The 20,482-nt window shown below is 39.1% G+C and overlaps 1 protein-coding gene and 1 long non-coding RNA gene across 5 annotated transcripts in view; one reads left to right on the forward strand and one right to left on the reverse strand.

Annotated features, from left to right (window-relative positions):
• The window catches only part of PCSK5 (proprotein convertase subtilisin/kexin type 5), a 457,779-nt gene that overhangs the window by 179,448 nt on the left and 257,849 nt on the right, over window positions 1-20,482 (reverse strand). For all 4 annotated transcript variants that reach the window (XM_072837738.1, XM_072837739.1, XM_072837740.1 and 1 more), the window contains exons 13-14: window positions 15,120-15,256; window positions 672-815 (exon numbers count right to left, since the gene is read on the reverse strand). In XM_072837738.1, the coding sequence (XP_072693839.1) occupies window positions 672-815; window positions 15,120-15,256 (281 nt within the window). The remainder of the gene's footprint in view (window positions 1-671; window positions 816-15,119; window positions 15,257-20,482) is intronic.
• The window catches only part of LOC140639509 (uncharacterized), a 71,354-nt gene that overhangs the window by 18,487 nt on the left and 32,385 nt on the right, over window positions 1-20,482 (forward strand). Inside the window, exons 3-4 of the long non-coding RNA XR_012036205.1 lie at window positions 17,020-17,107; window positions 18,561-18,630. This is a non-coding gene — a long non-coding RNA (uncharacterized lncRNA). The remainder of the gene's footprint in view (window positions 1-17,019; window positions 17,108-18,560; window positions 18,631-20,482) is intronic.

Raw genomic sequence — 20,482 nt, forward strand, 5'->3', positions numbered from 1 at the left:
AAAAATAGGTAAAATGCGATTATGTTTAATTCCTAGAACTATAGAGGAAAAATAACTTTTTAATAAAGCTATAAAAATTAATTTAATTTTTTTTACTTTTTTCTTTCTAATTTTGGCAGGAATGAGTATAATAAATGCACAGCTGCTCACAGCATAGACTGGTACATCTTTTTGGGAAAGGAATGTGACCTAATTGTCCAAGCCCTCAAACTGTTTATTTCCTTTGATATAATAGTTCTCAGAACTCCATTCTACAGAAATAATTAAAGATATAAAGACTGATAAAATAATGATGTTCATCCAAACCTTATTTAAAATAGTGTAAAAACTCTAAGCAACTACAAATCCCAGATTATGTATTAAATACAGTACAATCATAGGATGGACTATTATGCTGTCCTTTAAATATCTGTTGTGAGGATATGTGACAACAGGGAAATATGCTCTTAACCACAAGAGAAAGAAAAATGATGTGAAAACTCTATATAGTATGCTTTTAGATTTGAAGAAAAAACACAGTTTTCTGAATATACACATGCAAATATCTGGGGGGATAGAAAAGAAGATGGAAGAAAATCTATTAGAATATGGGTAGAAGTTGATCTCTGCATGGTGAGGTGATGCACAAGAGTTCTTTCTTTAGCTCATGTCCCTCGTGGAAGCCAACTCACCTGCATAATCCTCTGTGCCATAGTCATCCGTGGGGTCTTCGACTCGGCTATAGCGGACACGTTCTACTTTAGGAAACTCGTTGGTTGGTGAGTATGGCTGCACGGAGGTGCCATAGAGGACCAAAGACCATTCTTTCAATTTCCCTTGAGAAACAATAATGAAATCATAGCATGACCACACAGTCATTCTTTAACTTTACAATTTCTTTAGCTCCTTCTCATCTAAGAAAAAACAACAGTAGAAGAATTGGGGCAAGCATATTCATATGAAGCATTGCATGAGGCACATAGCTAGAAATGCACATTTTCTACCAGTTGCAGAATTAACAGTTCACATATCACATGTTTACTGAGCACCAACTATAAGATAAGGCTTAATTTAACCAGCATTTATAGGGAGACTGAGACATGAACACCTCTCAGTTGGACCAAAGGCTGAAATTTCAAGGTATGGATATTTAATTTTGCAGAGGCTGTTGTTTTTCTGGATATAAATACCTTATTTGAATTAAAAAAAATTGATGTAATCTGACTTGTTTAAGAAGACAACCATTTTGTTCCAACTGACTGAATTAGTCATTTAATTTTAAGGATACATCACTATTTATGCTATAGACCTGAGCTGTCCAGTGATAGCCCCTAGATACCTTTGGGTATTTAAATTAACTAAAATTTAAAAATTTAGTTCCTCAGTCATACTAACCACATTTTAAGTGCTCAATAGCCATATGTGGCTAGTGGCCACAAATATACAGTATTTCCACCCCTGCAGAATGTTCTAGTGGACAGTGCTACAGTAAAGCATTTTCTGGTCAATGGTACCTTGAGACATGAGGCAAGTGTTCTAACTCCTTTGCAGAGAAGGCTCTCGAACATTTTGCTTTAGTCCTTATTTAGTTTTGTAAAGCTAAAGAAATAAAAACTACTTACAGGTGATTAAGCTTAATAAGATTTACATAAAGAATCAACCATACACAGAAGTGATTAAGATAAAACCATTATAAAGGCGGAAGTATGCTGATAGGAAGCAGGCCTCCCTGAAAGTCCCTCTTCCACTTAGCCAAATACAGAGAGTCCAGACATGGTTGGGGCAAGAGTTCTGCCACAGTCCTGAGAATGGTGAACTTGAGGTGTCAGCTAAGCCATCTCAACAGTTGGGAGGTATGTACTTGAATTCCCAATATATAGATGAGGGAACAGGCACAGATGCTGATAATACTCATAAAGGCACTAAGACAGACTGCTATTAAAATCCATCTGGGGGGTTGACGACAATGTAGGAAGATTCTGAATCCACCTCTTCCTAGGGACTCACTGAATCTACAGCTACACAGGGAACAATTTCCTCTGAAAAGGCAAAACCAGGGCACTTGGGTGGCTCTGTGGTTGAGCATCTGCCTTTGGCTCAGGGCGTGATCCCAGGGTTCTGGGATCAAGGCCCACATCGGGCTCCCTGCAAGGAACCTGCTCTGTCTATGTCTCTGCTTTTCTCTCTATGTCTCTGTCTATGTCTCTGCTTTTCTATGTCTCTCATGAATAAATAAAAATAAAATCTTAAAAAAAAAAACAAAAAAACAAAAGAAAACCAATAGTAGTTGAGTGGCTCCTACATGGTAGGCACACCACCCCCCCCCCGCCCCCGGCGAAAGCAGGTAAGAGAGGCTGAGACACAATCTTGGAATAAACCCCATCCCTGGTCCTGTGACCCTGAATCAGGATTCAAAATCCCAAGTTTCTCTCAAAAAAGCAAAAGGTTTGAACTCCATATTGGGTGCCCCAACTTTGAACACTTGTGCCTGAGATGAGCTCCCCAAACCATCTTGCTTTGAAAACTAATAGACCTTGAGACCCACAAAGCTATAGTGAACTGACTAGTTTTCAAGAGCTTCCAGTGATTGAAAAGCACTGATTTTCTGTGAAAGAGGCTTTTTTCCTTACCTTAACATACAGCTAGGGGCCTACTGAAATACTCTCCCAAGGCAGAGGCTGTTGAGTACCATCTTTGCTCTCTCCCTCAGACTTGCTCCAACTCACTAGTATCTCCCAGAAGGAAACTATACCCTTATCCAGCACCCACATTTTTACGGCTGCATCCCAGGGGACACCCTAGGTTGCTGGCACTAGTGGTCAGCAGAACTTCTGTTTACTAGGAACATAGGACTGTAAACAAAATTGACAGATCTATATTTAAATTCACCCAGAAGAAGAGAGAGAATCAAAATTAGAAATGAAAGAGGAGAGGGGCACCGGGGTGACACAGTTAAAAGTTTGACTCTTGATTTCAGCTCAGGTCACGATCTCAGGGTGGTGAGATCAAGCCCCATGCTGGGCGTGGAGCTTGCTTGATTCTCTCTCACCCTCTGCCCCCCTCCCACTCCAAGCAGCTCATTCTCTCTCTTTCTCTCTCAAAAAAAAAAGACGTGAGGTTATAACTAAAATAAACAACCTAGAAGAAATGGATAAATTGTTAGACCTATACAACTCACTAAGACTGAATCATTAAGAAATAGAAAATCTGAACAAATTACTGGTAGAGATTGGATCAGTAATAAAAAACCTCCCAACAAGGAAATGACTAGAACTATATCTTCTCTGGTCAATTCTACCAAATATTTTTTAAAATATTTTATTTATTTATTCATGAGAGAGACACAGAGGCAGAGACATAGGCAGAGAGAGAAGCAGTCTCCCTGTGGAGAGCCCGTTGCAGGACTTGATCCCTGGCTCAGGTCATGATCCCAGGGGTCTGAGATTAAGCCCCTGCCTCAGGCTCTCTGTTCAGTATGGAATCTGCTTGTCCTTCTCCCTCTGCCCCTCCCTCCAGCTCATGCTCACTCACTCTCTCTCAAATAAATTAAAAAAGAATCTTAAAAAAGAAATCCACCTAACTCAACATGAATTAAAGATTTGAACATAAGACTTGAAACCATAAAACTCCTGGAAAAAAACATAGGTGGTAAGCTCCTTGCCATCAGTCTTGGTGATAATTTTTTCGGATCGGACCAATTAAAAAGACAAAAAAAGGAGAATAAAGAAGTCAGACTATATAAAACTGTAAAAGACTCTGCACAGCAAAGGAAATCATCAAAAAGATGAAAAGGCAACCAAGAACCTACTGAATGGGAAAGAATATCTGCAAATCACATACCTCATCAGAGTTTAATCTCCAAAACATATAAAGAACTCCTACAACTGAATATCAGAAAAATAATCTGATTAAAACATGGGTAGGGAATATGACTAGACATTTTTCCAAAGAAGACATATACATAATCAATAGGCATGTGAAAAGGTGTTCAACATCCATCAATTAGGGCAATACAAATCAAAACCACAATATCACCTTACACCTATTAGAATGGCTATTACAAAAAAAGACAAGAAATAACAAGTGCTGGTGAAGAAGTGGAGCAAAGGGAACACTCTTGGTGAGAATATAAATCAGTGGAGCTCTGATGGAAAACAGTATGGAGGTTTTCCAAAGTAACAGAACTATTATATGAGTCAGCCATTCTACTTCTGGGTAATTATAGGAAGAAAACAAAAGTATTAACTTATAAAAATCTATGTACTCCCATGTTCAATGCAGTGTTACTTACAATAGTCAAAGATATGGAAACAACCTATGTGTCCTTGATGGATAAAGAATAAAAATGTGGTATTTTTATCAGTGGTAATAATGCAGTAGAATAATATTCAGCCATAAAAAGGAAGGAAATATTGCCATTTGTGAAAACATGGATGCATCTTGAGGGCCTTCTGTGAACTGAAATATCAAAGACAAATACTATGTGATCTCACTTGTATGTTGGCAACTTTCAGGTATACCGATGGAGCATATAACACAAGGGCAATAAAGGAAATCCCATCCATCAGTTACCCTAAAATCTGGCTCTTTAACTTAAGATCAGTTTGGATCTAAAGTTTATCCTTGTGTAGGACTTGGAAGAATGCTGACTCATAGTTGATTACTGCTATTTGTGTCATTTCTGAAGTGTCTCATAAGCCCACTGGCGGCATACTTGTCAGGCAATTCATCTCTTTATGTTTCACTTATTATGTAATCTTATTTCCTCAGAATCTGCCACAATTCACATCAAGTACTGCCATATTTGGGCCATGTTTCCCTTATCATGTTTTCCATTTGCTAAATTACTTAGGAGATTTTGCAGTCAATGATGCAACTTTCTGTTAAGAAATTGTTCTGTGAAAACAGAATGACAAAAATCTATGTTGGTACATGAATGCAATCTGCCCAAGAACGAAAATCCAAGATAGGTCTAATGGGTAACAAAACAAAGCTAACAATTGAAAAAATCCTTCAAAAAATCTTTACTGTGGATCTCTGGTTCAAGATGGTGATGCAGAAGACCCTAAACTTACCTCCTCCATAGACAGAACAAATATATATCTACATATAGAACAATTCCTCCAGAAGTAAAACTGAGCCTGATTCAACATGTCAAGAACAAGAAAAGATAGACCATATAGAGAATGGCAAGAAAGATGGAGACACAGTAATGAAGGGACTTTCTCCTCTTTCAACACTGTGAACTGCAGCAGTTTAAAAAGATAACCAGAACACAAAATATCCAGCCCTAGAACTCTACTGAATGGTGGGAGCAGCTGTTGGAGATAGCTCCAGGATGGAGGGGCTATGAGTGCCACAGTTGACAATCCTCTTCCACCTTGAAAGCACAGAGAGGAGCAGGGTCTGGAGTCAAGGCTATCCTGTTGCTTCAGTGAGTTCTGGGCCCTTAGTCCACACTGGCCTCCAAAGCCCTGGGGCACAGAAACACACACACACACACACACACACACACACACACACACACGCACACACACACACTTAAAATAGGAACTAGAATATAAAGGATCTGACTGGAATTCAGCCAAATGGTGGGAAGCTACTGGAAAATAGGAACTAGAATATAAAGGATCTGATTGGAATTCAGCCAAATGGTGGGAAGCTACTGGAACTCTCTCTGCCTCAGAGGGGCTGGTGAGTGGCATGGTTTACATTCCTCTTCAACCTCAATAGTGTAGACAGGAACATGGTCTGGGTGCCCTAGACAGTTACTACCTCCATGAGCCCTGATCCCCTAGCCCACATCAGCCACCAAGGCAGTCCCAGCATGGTGCACACTGGGACACCCAGGTCAGTGCTCACTACAGCTCTAGCCATCTCAGGAAGGTGACACCTTTGCAAAGCACCCAAGAATACTCTAAACCCACAAGTTGGTTCACAACTTGCCAGGATCCCCCAGTGCAAGGTGCCCCAGGATCTTCTGGCCTGAGCCTTCTTTGGCTCCAGATGGAGCTTGCATCGACTTCAGCTTCAACTGTCCTCCCAAGGTGCCTGCAGCACAAAAGCACAAAAAGCCCCGAAACCCCCTGGCTTATATGTACTTTGGTTTCAGCTGCTCTGTTGGGGCACCATCTGTGTGGAGAGAACTGGGATTTCCCCAGCCCCCCTTGTCCATTTCAGCATTAGCTATCTTGCCAAGATAACCTCTGCACAGAGAGTTCTGTGATCCCCTGGCTTGCACCCACTTTAGCTTCAGCTGTCAGACTACAGTGCCCTTTGCACAGATTCCCTCAGGACCACCCCGACCCAGCCTATGCCATCCCACCAGGGTGGCCCCAGCATGGAGTGACCTGGGACCCCTAGGCAGTCACCTAAAGTCACTAGGCACATACAGTCTACACAGGGGATAATCATACAAGATTATTCCTTCTAGTTTAAGTAGCTGTTCTGCCTAATTCTTAGAAACAAACACAGAAAGCCAAGTAAAATGAGTAGACAAATGAAAAGAATGAAAGAACAGACATACCTCAGAAAAAGAACTAAATTAAATGTAAATGAGCAATATACCTGATAAACGGTTGAAAATAATGGTCATAAAGATGTTTTGTGGACTGATGGCAAGAGTGGAAGAGCTCAGAATTCAACAAAGAAATAGAAAATATATAGAAAAAACAATCAGAGTTAAAGAACACATTAACTGAAATTAAAAATATACTATAGGGAATCAACAGATTAGAGGATATAAAAGAATAGATCAGTTATCTGGAAGACAGGGTAATGGAAAGCATCTGAGCTGAACAGAGAAAGAAAACAAAAAATTAAGAATGAGGATAGGCTAAGGGACCTCTAGGACAACATAAAGTGAACAACCATTCATGTTAAGGGGGTCCGAGAGGGAAAAGTGGCAGCAAACTCATCTGAAGAAATAATAGCTGAAAATTTCCCTATCCTCGGGAAGGAAACAGATATCCAGTTTTAAGAAGCAGAGTTCAAAATAAGACAAATCCAATGAAATTCACACCAAGACAGATAGCAATTAAAATGGCAAAGGTTAAAGATAAAGAGAGAATATTAAAAGAGCAAGAGAGGGCAGCCCGGGTGGCTCAGCGGTTTAGCGCTGCCTTCAGCCCAGGGCGTGATCCTGGAGACCTAGGATGGAGTCCCATGTGGGGCTCCCTGCATGGAACCTGCTTCTCCCTCTGCCTCTCTCTCTCTCTCTCTCTCTCACTCTCTGTCTCTTGTGAATAAATAAATAAAATCTTTAAAAAAATTTCTAAAAAAAAAAAAAAAATAGAGCAAGAGAGAAACAATTAGTTACACACAAGGTAAACCCCATAAGGCTTTCTGCTTATTTTTCAGCAGAAACTTTGCAGACCAGAAGAAAGTGGCATGATATATCTGAAGTGCTAAAAGGGGGGAAAAAAGCCAAAATCTACAACCAAAAATACTCTATCTGGAAGACTATCATTCAGAATTGAAGGTGAAATAAAGAGTTTCCCAAACAAAAGTTAAAGGAGTTCATCACCATTAAAGTAGCCTTACAAGAAATGTTAAAAAGGACTTCTTACTTGAAAAAAAAAAGGCCACAATTAGAAGAAAATTATGGAAGGGAAAAATTTCACGAGTAGAAACAAACATACAGTAAAGGTAGTAGCACAATCACTTATGGAGCCAGTATAGAGATTAAAAGACAAAAATAGTAAAGTCAATTATGTGTAAAAAAAATAGTTAAGGGGAATCACAATAAAAGAGATGTAAAATATGAAAATATATACAAAAATGTGGAGGTGGGTCATAAAAATGGAGTTCTTTTAGAATGTGTTCAAACTTAAGTTATTGTCAATTTAATATAAATTGCTATATACTTCAGATGTTATACATGAACTCCATGGTAAACACCGACTAAAAGCCTTTAATAGATACACAAAAAATAGAAAGTCAAGCATAATACAATAGTCCTCAATCACAAGAAAAAAGAATAAAACAAGAACTACAAAAACAACCAGAAAACAATTGGTAAAATGGCAATGAGTACATACCTATTGATAAATTACTTTAGATGTAAATGGTCTAAATACTTAAAATCAAAATACAGAGGGTAGTGGAATGAATAAAAAACCAAGACACATCTATATGCTGCCCACAAGAGACTCACTTCAGACTTAAAGGCACATAGAGATTGAAAATGAAGGTATGCAAAGATATTCCATGCAAATGAGAGCAGGAAAAAATAAAACAAAAATAGTCTATCAGACAAAATATACTTTAATCACAAAGACTATAGTAAGAGACAAAGGAAGGCAAGAGGATATAATAATTGTAAATATCTATGTACAACATTGGAGCAACAAAATTCACAAAGCAAAAAGACACAAAGGAATAAATTGACAGTAATACAATGATATAGAGGACTTCAACACCAGACTTACACTAATGGATAGATCATCCAAACAGAAAATCAATAAGGAAAAAGTTGTCTTGAACAACACATCAGATCAGATAGACCTAACAGTTATACAGAGTAGACTGTCAAAACCAACAGAATATACATTCTTTTCAAGTGTACGTGGAACATTCTCCCAGGATGGAGCACATGTTAAGCCATAAAATATGTCTCAAAACAAGCATCTTTTGTGACCACAACAGTATGAAACTAGAAATCAATTACAAGAATAAAAGTAGGAAAAAAACCCCACAAACACATGGATGCTAACGACATGCTACTAATCAACCAATGGCTTAATAAAAAATACGCTGAGATAAATGTAAATGAAAACATAGTGATCCCAAATCTTTGGGAAACAAAGAAAGCAGTTTTCAGAGGGAATTTTATGACACCATAAGTCAACCTCAACAGCCTACCTCAACAAACATGAAAAATTTTAAGTACACAATCTAACCTTATACCAAAAAGAAGAACAAAGACCAAAGTTAGTAGAAGGAAGGAGATAATAAAGATCACAGTATAAATAAACAGAGACTGAATAAACAATAAAAAATTCAGTGAAACCAAGAGATGGTTCTTTGAAAAGATAAACAAAATTGATAAACCTTTATCCAGACTCATCCAGAAAAATGAAGGGAGGACCCAAATAAAATCAGAAATGAAAGGTAAGTAAGAACTAGCATCACAGAAATACAAAGGGTTATAGGAGACTACTATGAAAGAGTATATGCCAACAAATTGAAAAACCTAGAAGAAATGGATAAATTCCTACAAGCATACAATCTTTCAAAATGGAGTCAGGAAGAAATAGAAAATCTGAACATATCAATTACTGATAAGGAAATTGAATCAGCCAAAAAAAAAAAAAAAAAATCTCCCAAACAACAAAGTCCAGGACTAGATGGTTTCACAGGTGAATTCCACCAAACCTTTATTTTTTTTAATATTTTTTTTATTTTTTTAATAAATTAATTTTTTATTGGTGTTCAATTTACCAACATACAGAATAACACCCAGTGCTCATCCCGTCAAGTGTCCCCCTCAGTGCCCGTCACCCACTCACTCCCACCCCCCGCCCTCCTCCCCTTCCACCACCCCTAGTTCATTTCCCAGAGTTAGGAGTCTTTATGTTTTGTCTCCCTTTCTGCTATTTCTCACACATTTCTTCTCCCTTCCCTTATATTCCCTTTCACTATTATTTATATTCCCCAAATGAATGAGAACATACACTGTTTGTCCTTCTCCGATTGACTTACTTCACTCAGCATAACACCCTCCAGTTCCATCCACATTGAAGCAAATGCCCACCAAACATTTAAGCAAGAGTTAATAAACTATTCCAGAAAATAGAAGAGGAAGGAAGGATTCTATTAGACTAGCATTACCCTAATACCAAAACCAGGCAAAGACACTACAAAAACAGAAAACTATAGGCCAAAATCCCTGATGAACACAGATTAAAAAATCCTCAACAAAATATTAGCAAACCAAATTCATTAACACATTAAAAGGACATTCATAGTGGGATTTATTCTGAGGATACAATGGTGGTTTAGTATCTGCAAATCAATCAACGAGCTATACCACATTAATAAAGGATAAGAATCCTATGACGGTCTCTGTAGATGCAGAACAAGCATTTGACAAAATTCGACACTTATTCATAATAAAAACTCTCAACAAAATGGGGTTAGAAGGACATACCTCAACATAATAAAGGCCAAAGGACAAATCCATAGCTAATGTCATACTCAATGGTGAAAACCTGAGACTTTTCCTCTAAGATCAGAAACAAGACAAAAATCCCCACTTTTGTCAATTCTAGTCAACATGGTAGTGGATGTTTTAGCTGTAGCAAACAGATAAGGAAAAGAAATAAAAGACATCCAAATTGGTAAGGAAGAAGTAAAACTGTCACTATTTGCAGATGGCATCATATTATAGATACAAAATCCTAAAGACTCCATCAAAAACCCTAGAATAAATGAATTCCATAATGTTGCAGGATACAAAATTAATATTCATAAATCCGTTGCCTTTCTATACACTAATAATGAAGTAGCAGAAAGAGAAATTAAGAAAACCATCCCATTTATAATTGTACCACAAAGAATAAAACACCTAGGAATAAACTTAACATAGAAGGTGAAAGATTCGTAGTCTAAAAACCTAAGACATCGATGAAAGAAACTGAAGATGATCAAACAAATGGCAAAATGGTCTATGCTCATGGATTAGAATAATTTTAAAATGGCCATACAGATAATACTAAAATTTGTGTGAAGCTACCAAAGACCCTGAATAGCCAATACACTCTTGAGAAAGAAGAACAAAGCTGGAGCATCACAATCCCAGATTTCAAGATCTTCTACAAAGCTATAGTAATCAAAATAGTACAACAATCAAAAGAATATGGCACAAAGAGACACAGAGATCACTGGAAGTGAACAGAGAGCCCACAAATAAACCCACACTTATAAAGTCAATCTACCACAAAGAAGTCAAGAATTTATAATGGGAAAAAGCCTCCTCAATAAATTGTGCTGGGAAAACTGAACAGCTGCATGCAAAAATATGAAACTGTGTCACTTTCTTACACCATATACAAAAATAAACCCCACATAGATGAAAGACCTAAATGTGAGACCTGAAGCCATAAATATTCTAAAAGAAAACAAAGCCAATAATTTCTTAAACATTGCCCTTAGCAACATACTTATGGATAGGTCTCTTTAGGTAAAAGAAACAACAGTAAAAATACACTATTGGGATGATACCCACATAAAAAGCTTTTGTACAGTAAAGGAAACCATTAACAAAACAAAACGGCAAAAAAAAAAAAACAAAACAAAAAACAAAAAAAAACAAAAAACAAAACGGCAACCTAGTGAAAAGAAAATATTTGCAAAGGAAATATCTGATAAGGGGTTAATATCCAAAATGTATAAAGAACTTTTACAGCCCAACATAAAAAAACTAAACAATCCGATGAAAAATGGGCAGAGAACCTGGATAGACAGTTCCTGAAAGACACAGATATGTCCCATAGATATACAAAAAGATGCTTAACATCACTAATCATCAGGGAAATCCAAATCAAAACTACAGTGGAATATCATGTCACACCAATCAGATTGGCTAAAATAAAAAAGACAGATGTAACAAGTGTTATTGAGGATGTGGAGAAAAAGGAACTCTCATACATTGTCGGTAGGAATGCAAACTAGTTCAGCCACTCTGGAAAACAGGTTGGAGGCTCCTTAGATAATTAAAAGTAGAAATATCCTATGATCCAGTAATTTCACTAACTGGATATTTACCCAAAAAACCAAAAGCACTGATTCAAAAAGATAGATGTAGGGGCGCCAGGGTGGTGTAGTCGGTTGAGCATTGGACTCTTAATTATGGCTCAGGTCATGGCCTCAGGGCCCTGGCATCGAGCCTCATGTTGGGCTCCGTGTTCAATGGGAAGTCTGCTTGAACTGCTCTCTCTCCCTCTGACTCTCCCCCACACTAGTGCTTTCAAATAAATAAATAAATAAATAGATCAATAAATAAATAAATATTTTTAAAAAGTATATGCACCCCTACGTTTACTGTGGCATTTACAGTAGCCAAGATGTAGAAGCAACAATAGATGAATGGATAAAGAAAATACAATATATCTATATTTATATCTATATCTATATATATAGATACACACACACTGGAGTATTACTCAGCCATAAAAAGGAATGAGATCTTGCCATTTGTGACAACATGGCCGAACCTAGATTCCATAAAAAGGAATGAGATCTTGCCATTTGTGACAACATGGCCGAACCTGAGATAAGTGAAACAGAGAATAGCAAATACCATACAATTTCACTCATAAATACAGAGAATGAACTGGTCGTTGCCAGAGAGGAAAGGGATGGAAGGATGAGAAACATCAGTGGTGGGGAGTGGGAGATTCAGCCTTAGGGTTATGGAATGAACAAGTCACAGGGATGAAAAGCACAGCACAGGGAATAGAGTCAATGGTACGGTGCAGATAGTAGTCACACTTGTATGAACACAGCATAACACAAAGAATTGTCGAATCACCATGCTGTACACCTGAAACTCATGTAGCATTTTGTGTCAACTGTACTTCAATTTAAAAAATCCTTAGTATGTATTTTAGCAATAAACAAATGGGAAGAAACAATAAAGAAGTATCAGCTCAGTCTGATATCAGGAACCTCTACACTTGGGAATGAGTCTACCATTTCATCAGGCTCGAAAATCCTACATCTCCAATTGAATTTCTAGTAGCTTATTAAAGAAATCCCCAATTAGAGAGAAAAACCTTACATAGGAATGTACACCACAGAAACAGTGACAGAAACATACACACACACAGAAGTAGAAGTTCCTTTTCAACGTTGTGAGTAACCCTAAACTGGAAGATTGGCTGAAGGAAGGATATTCAAACACTGTATGAATCTATTAAAGCCTACTGACCCCAGACCCATAATAGCATTAGGATATCTCTCTTATGGCATAAAAGGACATCTGTAAAATGGTTAGAGGTGACTGGGATTACACAGGAACATATACACATTACACAGATAATCTAGTTGCCTCTTGCACAGCATTGGCTTCTCCTTAGATTATCTGGGCTCCTGCTGAGAGTCTCTCGCACAGATGATCATCATAAACTCTGGAGGGACTCTGAACTCCTAGAGGGCAGAGAGACTGATATTTGTGGCCCCTGACCCTTGCAAATAAATACCAGGTCTACCGTGAGTTCGCCCCCAGGGGTAGTTTGCTCTTGTGGGGAGGAGCACTTTACCATTGACATTCTTTAGAATTGCTGGTGCATGGTGATAATAAAGAGGAGTCACTTTTAGTCAGTTCTGTAACTGTCTTATATTCTCAACAGTGTGCCTCTATGTGTGTACCTTAGGCTACCCCCAGGCCAACCCCCACCCCCTGGTATACAACTGCCACATTTGGACAGTGATTATTTCCCTGGGATCTCTTGAGATGTAAGACCCCTGAAGTGCCACTTGCTGATGGATCAACTGGGGTTGGGCAGCACACCCATGTCACCATGAGTGCCCCTGAGGGTCACGGCCCAGTATATCCCTATCACACGAGCAATGAGCCTGGTCTGGAAAGAGAAAGGGACGGGAGGGGATGTTCCTGGGGACTAAGTAGATGATGAGCCAATTCAAGTGTCTAGAGACCACGGTCTAGTTTATTCTAATGTTTTCTATCCACCCTGCCTTGTTGACAAACATTCGATTTCTGGATCACATTTCGGCAACCATTATATTCCTGAGGCATGCTGGAGATGAGCTGGACCTGGCTACTTTTTAACAAATCCTTTATCCCGATTCACTGTGACCTTGCCACCATGCTGGTTTTAACCTCCCCGAGTGTGGGTCGGCTGTGGCAACACAGATGAACCACCTCACAGAATTAGGGAGAAGAGATGGCCAGATGTGGGCCAAAGACGATCTCTCAGAATGAGTAACTTTCCCTGACTGGGGGGTCAAAAATATGGCAAATGCATGATCCATTCCTGTGTTCCTCCTTTGCCCTGCACAGCCCACAGTATCTGAATAATATACACTCTTACAGTGGATCACAGAATGTCTGACTTAATTAATTCTGTGATCAGGAGAGGGCTTGGATTGGATGTCAATCTGAAAATGTTCTCAGGCCTGGATCTTCTGCAGATGGGCTGCCACAGAGAGACCACTGAGAAGCATGAGTTTATTAGATGGTTGAAGATGTATCCACAGCTGAATGGGAGCTGGGGTGGTTGTCAAACAGATCACCTGCCATTGAGCCAAGTACTACGTAGGCTCCATCGCGAACAACACAGGTTGCTGTGAAAACCTGTTCAGTCTCCTGCTGCACGCTGCATTTGTACTTTCCCTTACTTTGTGTTACAAACAAGCTTTATGTATTAGCATGAAGAAAGAGAGAGACCATATGCTTTTGCTAATGTGGTAATTTCCATGTTTTACTTTTCTAGAAAACATCTTTTTCCTTAGCTCTTCGGCTCACATGGGGCAGATTACCACCATTCGTTTTCTTTATTGGTAACCAGTTAAACTGGCACAGGCCAAGCTCAATGTCTTGTGAGTACTGAAAATTAATTTTTAGAATAAACTCAGAGAAACAGATAATTAAGGGAACTGCCTCTTCTCATGACCAAGCAATTTAACCCACTGCAGGTAGACAAGGCTGGTTTGCTTACCAGAGAAGCTGGTTAGAGATGTGGATCATATACTCTGAAACATCAATCAACAGCTGCCACGTTTTATCCTGTGCTTACACCTAAACATTTATTATTTAATCCTTCAATTATTACCTCTCAAATGGTGATGCTGAGAACTGGAATATCTGCAGATAACTCAAAGCACGGGATCACATGAAAAAGGATGATGTTGGGGCACCTGGGTGGCTCCGTGGTTGAGCGTCTGCCTTTGGTCAGGTTGTGATCCTGGGATCGAGTCCCACATTGGGCTTCCAGTGGGAAGCCTGCTTCTCCCTCTGCTTATGTCTCTGCCTCTCTCTCTGTACCTCTCATGAATAAATAAAATCTTTAGAAAAAGAATGATGTTGATATATAAATGTAAAAACACTTCTAGGCCAAAATACATTCCATCATTGGTTTCTGCAGAGTAAACCAAACGATAGAAAAGGGAGTTCTTACCTGGAGTCTTGAAGTTCCTCAGCTGGGAGGGTGTATCGTACACTTCAAGGATCCAGTCACCGGTGGCTCGTTCTCCCCAGCAATGAATGGTCATGAACTCCCAATTTTTAAATCCTTCCATAGAATGATCAAAAAGCCTGAGAGAGAATCATAAGGCATTGTTTTGTATGTTATTTAGAATCCAGTGAAGGTCAAGTCAAGACCATGATCAATGATCTTTTTGTATCCATCAGCATGTTCAGCTCAGCACTGGAGGCTGTCTTCCTCCTGGATGTTAGTAGACCCAAACATGTATCATTGTTCTACCACAGGCAAATAGGCATGAGGGTGGCCTTGTAACAGTAAATCTGGAAGGGGTAAAGGTTTGGCTATCAGGAAAACCAGGCTATGACTCTACCCATGAGACTGATAATACCGAGTGTTAGACATGTGGAGCAACTGAAAAATCTCTTACACTGCTAATGGGAATGCAAAATGGTACAGCTGCTCTGAAAACAGTGTGGTAGTTCTTACCATGTAACTCAACAATCCCCCTCCCAGATATTTACCCGAGAAGTGAAAACATATGCTCACACAAAGAACTCCACATGAATGTTCACAGCAGCTTTATTCATCATCATCATCAACTCAAACATCCCTCAACTAGCGAATGGGTAAACAAGTTCTGGCATACTGATACAACAAAGTACCACCCAGGAATAAAAACTATGGAACTGCTAATACATGCAAAATATGAATTAATTTCAAAAGAGTTTAAGCTAAATGAAAGAAATCAGACACAAAAGACATTCTAGAAAAGGTGACATAAACAGAAACAGATCGGTGGTTGCCAAGGACTGGGAGGGAGGATGGGGCATGGTGAAAGTTCTGGGGTGATAGAACTTTTTTATATCTTGAGAATAATGGTGTATGGTTATACAATATTTGTCAAAGATCATTAAATTACTCATATTAAAAAGTGAATTGTATTGTATGTAAATTATGCCTTAGTAAAAAGAGCCTGCCCACTAATCGTAACCAGTTCAGGGAGTCATGCCTGGAACTCCAGCCTACATTCTGCTCTTCTAGCTCTTCCAGTGATTTTTATAAGCTCCTAATTCTCTAGACAAAATCTATTTCTGTTTGAAATAGCTAGAATTATTTGTTTCATCTGATGTAATCCTGAGGTACATAAAATATGAAGGAAAATTAAAAAAAAACCAGAATCCTCATTAAGAATAAAGAGAGGTCGATAGATAGCGTATTAAACAAGCACATGAAAAAAGAGGCACATCATTTATATAGGCACATTATATAGGTCGGACTACCCAAAGAAATAGTCAAAAGATTTCTATACAGGGCTGCCTGGCTGGCTTAGTCGGTAGAACATGCACCTCTCAATCTTGGGGGCATGAGTTCAAGCCCCATGCTGGGTGTAGAACCTACTTAAAAAAAAAATGATTTCTATAGAGATGGGACACAGAAGGTAAAAAAGTAAAAGATGGGGCAAGAGACAGATTTTTCTTTTTAGAGTACTTAAAATTATGTGCATCTATTAGTTTTATTGAAAAAAATAATAGAACAAGAGGAAGAATTTGAGAGCTAGTGCGGTAAACAGAGAGACAAAAATATCTCTAGTAGTCTTAAGAGCAACCATCCCATTACTGGGACCTATCTGTCCTTCAGTAAAGACAAAGTTCATGGCAACTCGATGCTGATGGCTATTCAGAACATGCAATCAACTCTCCTTGCTTTAATTTCATGCTCACCAAACGGGTGGTTATAATCTGAGGTTCTTTGTATATCTTTCCCATTGGGAGACAAAGTGCCCTTCTAAAACCAAAAATAACCAGTTTAATTTCCTTATAATTTAATATACCAGAATTCAAATTTTTTTTTTTTTTTTTTTTACATACAAAAGCATTCTATCAATATGTTTGAGGATCCCTCTAAAATGCCAGCTGGATCCTGAAACTGACGGGTTGGATGGCACAACTGGAGCGTATTAGGTAAATGGTGGCCACTTGGCAGTTTTCCCTAGAGGAACATAATAAACTAGAAAATCACCTCTACCTCAGCCCTTAGAAGAAGAAAAAGGGCAAGTACTTATCAGCACTCTCAAAAGTGTCCCATGGCTGGAAAGTATGGGAACATTTGAGAAAGGCTGTTAGAGTGGAACAGATCTCTTTACAGGAGAACATCTGAGATTGTTGGGATATTCTAGTATGTTTTGTTAATTTCCATAATGAGGTTAATGGTAGGAGGTGATTTTCAAAGTTTCGGTGAATGAGAAGCCCCTTTTTCTCATTTTAGGATATCTGTATACTATCTGTAAGCGTTAGTTCTGATCAGAGGAGTGCAGCATTTCAATGAGAACCATAGTGGATGTGGTAGCTTTCCCTCATGGTAACAGAGATGGAAATAGTGGCTCCTTACATGAATGTCTCCTCAGTGTAAGGGAACTCCACTAGATTAGGGACAATACATTTTGTGGAGATCCTATAATTCATGTACTACCACAATGGGGATTGTTTCATAGCTTATGGCTTAACACTGGACTCGGCCAAGAAGAAATTGCTGGCTCATGTAACTGACTTACACACCTTACACACAGAGTCCTTCACGTAAACCCAGAGGGTGAGGGTACTGGATGAAAAGGAGAAACAGTAATGGGGGGGGAGGAGGGGGCTTTTCAAATAGCCCTTCCTCTCAGACATCCCAAAAAGGGAGCATGTTGACATAGAAATGAGTGGAGGCAGAAACCAATCTAGAACCATTTCTCAGCCCACAGACGTCTGATTTAGGCTCCAGTTTGCTGAAGCCATTGTGCCATTTGAGGGCACTGAAGCGACAACTTGTCACAGAATACCTTTCCAAGAGTGCCGGACTTAAAAGCAATTCCCAAACAGTTTAGACAGAACCTCTGGCTCATTGCCTCACGTCCAGAAACTACAAAGGAGACTTGAGGCTGCCATCACATGAGGGGCAGCCTTGTTTCCACAACCCCAGCCAACTTCTAATTACTCATGGGTCAATTATTTGACTGTTGGATTAGCGGACCCTGTGTTTCTCCCCTTCCACCCTTTCCTGTCCACCTTTGAAACCAGTCCATTGCTGCCAATCACTTTCAAATCACATTTGGAACCCAAATTAAATATAAACTGGGTGCCAAGAAGAAATATCCATAATCGGCATTCAAATAAGTGTTTCAAAGCCCGAATATAAACGGGCTTTGTCTATCTGGCTAAGCAGTTTCTCACCCCGGTCTCTTCCCTTTATGCAGAGCTGAATGCTCATTAATTTCATGTGGACACAAAAGTTGAGGAGAGGAATTAAAAATGCAGCCAAACACGATCATTGCATTTTGCTAAAAGAGTTGATGGGGAAAGAAATAGACACTGATTGCTGTTGGCCACTCACGTTTCTAATCTCACCCCCGTTCTTTATTTTCTTCTGATTCAGCACTGAAACTCTTCCCTAGTTTTGGCCTCGTGACACTGGACCAGCCTGCCTCATCTGTATGTCACAAAAGGTAATGCTGGTAGTAGATTCTATTTGTGTTGCAGAGCAACACACTTGCTCGAGACAAGCAAGTGTCAAACCACTGGACGCCAGCTAAAGAGATTCTAATTGTGTGGTCTCCCATTTATCAACTAAAAAGTCCAATGCCCAGCCTGAACGTCAGTGCTGTGCCAACAGTGAAGAAACCCGATACATGCCAACATTATTAGCATGGATAAAATGTCAATAGAGCAGGGCCAGTGTGTGGGAAGCTGGAGTAATTAACTCCATGCCCGATCCGCATCTCCTGTTGCAGCGAAAGAAACCCTGCCTGTCAAAGTTGACTTCATAATCATGTGCTCGATGAAATGATATATGCCTGCGGTAGCACAAATTATGCATCCAGTTATTAAAATGGTGCCCCACAGCCCTATCCCTGTGAGCGGTTTTCAAATAAATTACTTCGGATGAAGCCTGGTAGAAAAGACTGCCATTAAGTGTAGCACATCCTTTTGAGGAATTAACTCAGGAAATAACTCATATAATTAGTATAAGCTTTCTTCCCCCTTTCACTTAAAGAGTCTAGCCAATGTATCAAGGCTGCAGCATTCTTCAGTGGTGTTATGGCAACTAAATAACAAGACATTTTATCAGTACTGACAGCTATGTGTTATCATATAATTATTTCTAAAATTCTAAGTGGATCTTAATTTTAGAATCATCTACTACTCCCCAAACAGTATTTATGTTCACTACAAAATTAGACTTTAGACAGATATTTTTGGAAGTTTCCTTTTTTTTTTCCCTCTCTCTCTAAGATTCTTAATTATTATTTTCTTCTTAGCGCTTTATCGCAATTCAACGTAGAACTCACGGAATGCCGAAGCGCTTATTTGGCTTAATTGTAATTCCGTTTTTGATTTTCTCGAGCTGTTTGGCTTTTGCAAGTTTCAAATGATTTGCTTCTGAAATAGGGTATTTAAAACACACTATTAAGTTTTTCTGTCTCTCCCACTCCCAATTGAAATTACTTCTTTAAGAAAGGTTGAGAGAGAGATACTACTTCTACAGGTTTAGAATACCTAAAAAGATGATTAAAAAAAAAAAAAAAAAACAACTTTCAACCTGCATACTACTACTTACTGATCAAGCCCGAAACGTATTCCTTCTTGTGGATCTATGATGTCTGCACGTAATCTTGCAGATTTAGGAGTGGATGGCTTTTATCTAAGTATCTGTTTTAGATTACAGACTCCTTTGTAAATTATTCGCACAGCACCCAGCAGCGTTCTGCTTCCAAGTCTTTTGAGGACACGAAAATAACAAGAATGTGTCTGAAAAGTTGGGTGATCTTTTAAATCGGTGCTATTGAAAATGTGGTCTATGGACAGGCAGCTTCGGCATCACCTGCGAGCTTCTTAGAAATGCAAATTCATGGACCTCACCCAGACCTACAGAATCAGACTCTGGGAGAGGGGCCCAGCCATCTGTGTCTGATGGAGTCATTCAACAGGTGCTTTGAGAAGCACTGTGTAAATAAGGGTTAGCACCTATTAAGTGCTTACTGTGTGTTCCAGAAGCGGTGCTACGGACTTGCCATATGTGATCTTATTCAATGCTTGTGACAACCGTGTGAGGCAGACGCTGCGGCATCTGTTTTCTGGATGAATCACTTTTCAGAGTTAAACACAAAAATTGGTGAAGTCAAGACAAACCCAGCTCCAACTCCAAAGGCCGTACCTTCTTTGGGAGAGAGGAAGAGGGGTCTTACGGTGAGGCCTTACTGGAATGTAAAATTTCCACTGCAGAAGTGTCATTTTTACTGCAAGCCACAAACGCACTTATATACGTGACCCTTTACAAATGTCAATAGTCACTGAACA

The sequence above is a fragment of the Canis lupus genome, chromosome 1, assembly GCF_048164855.1.
Source record: "Canis lupus baileyi chromosome 1, mCanLup2.hap1, whole genome shotgun sequence".
Classification (NCBI taxonomy): domain Eukaryota; kingdom Metazoa; phylum Chordata; class Mammalia; order Carnivora; family Canidae; genus Canis; species Canis lupus.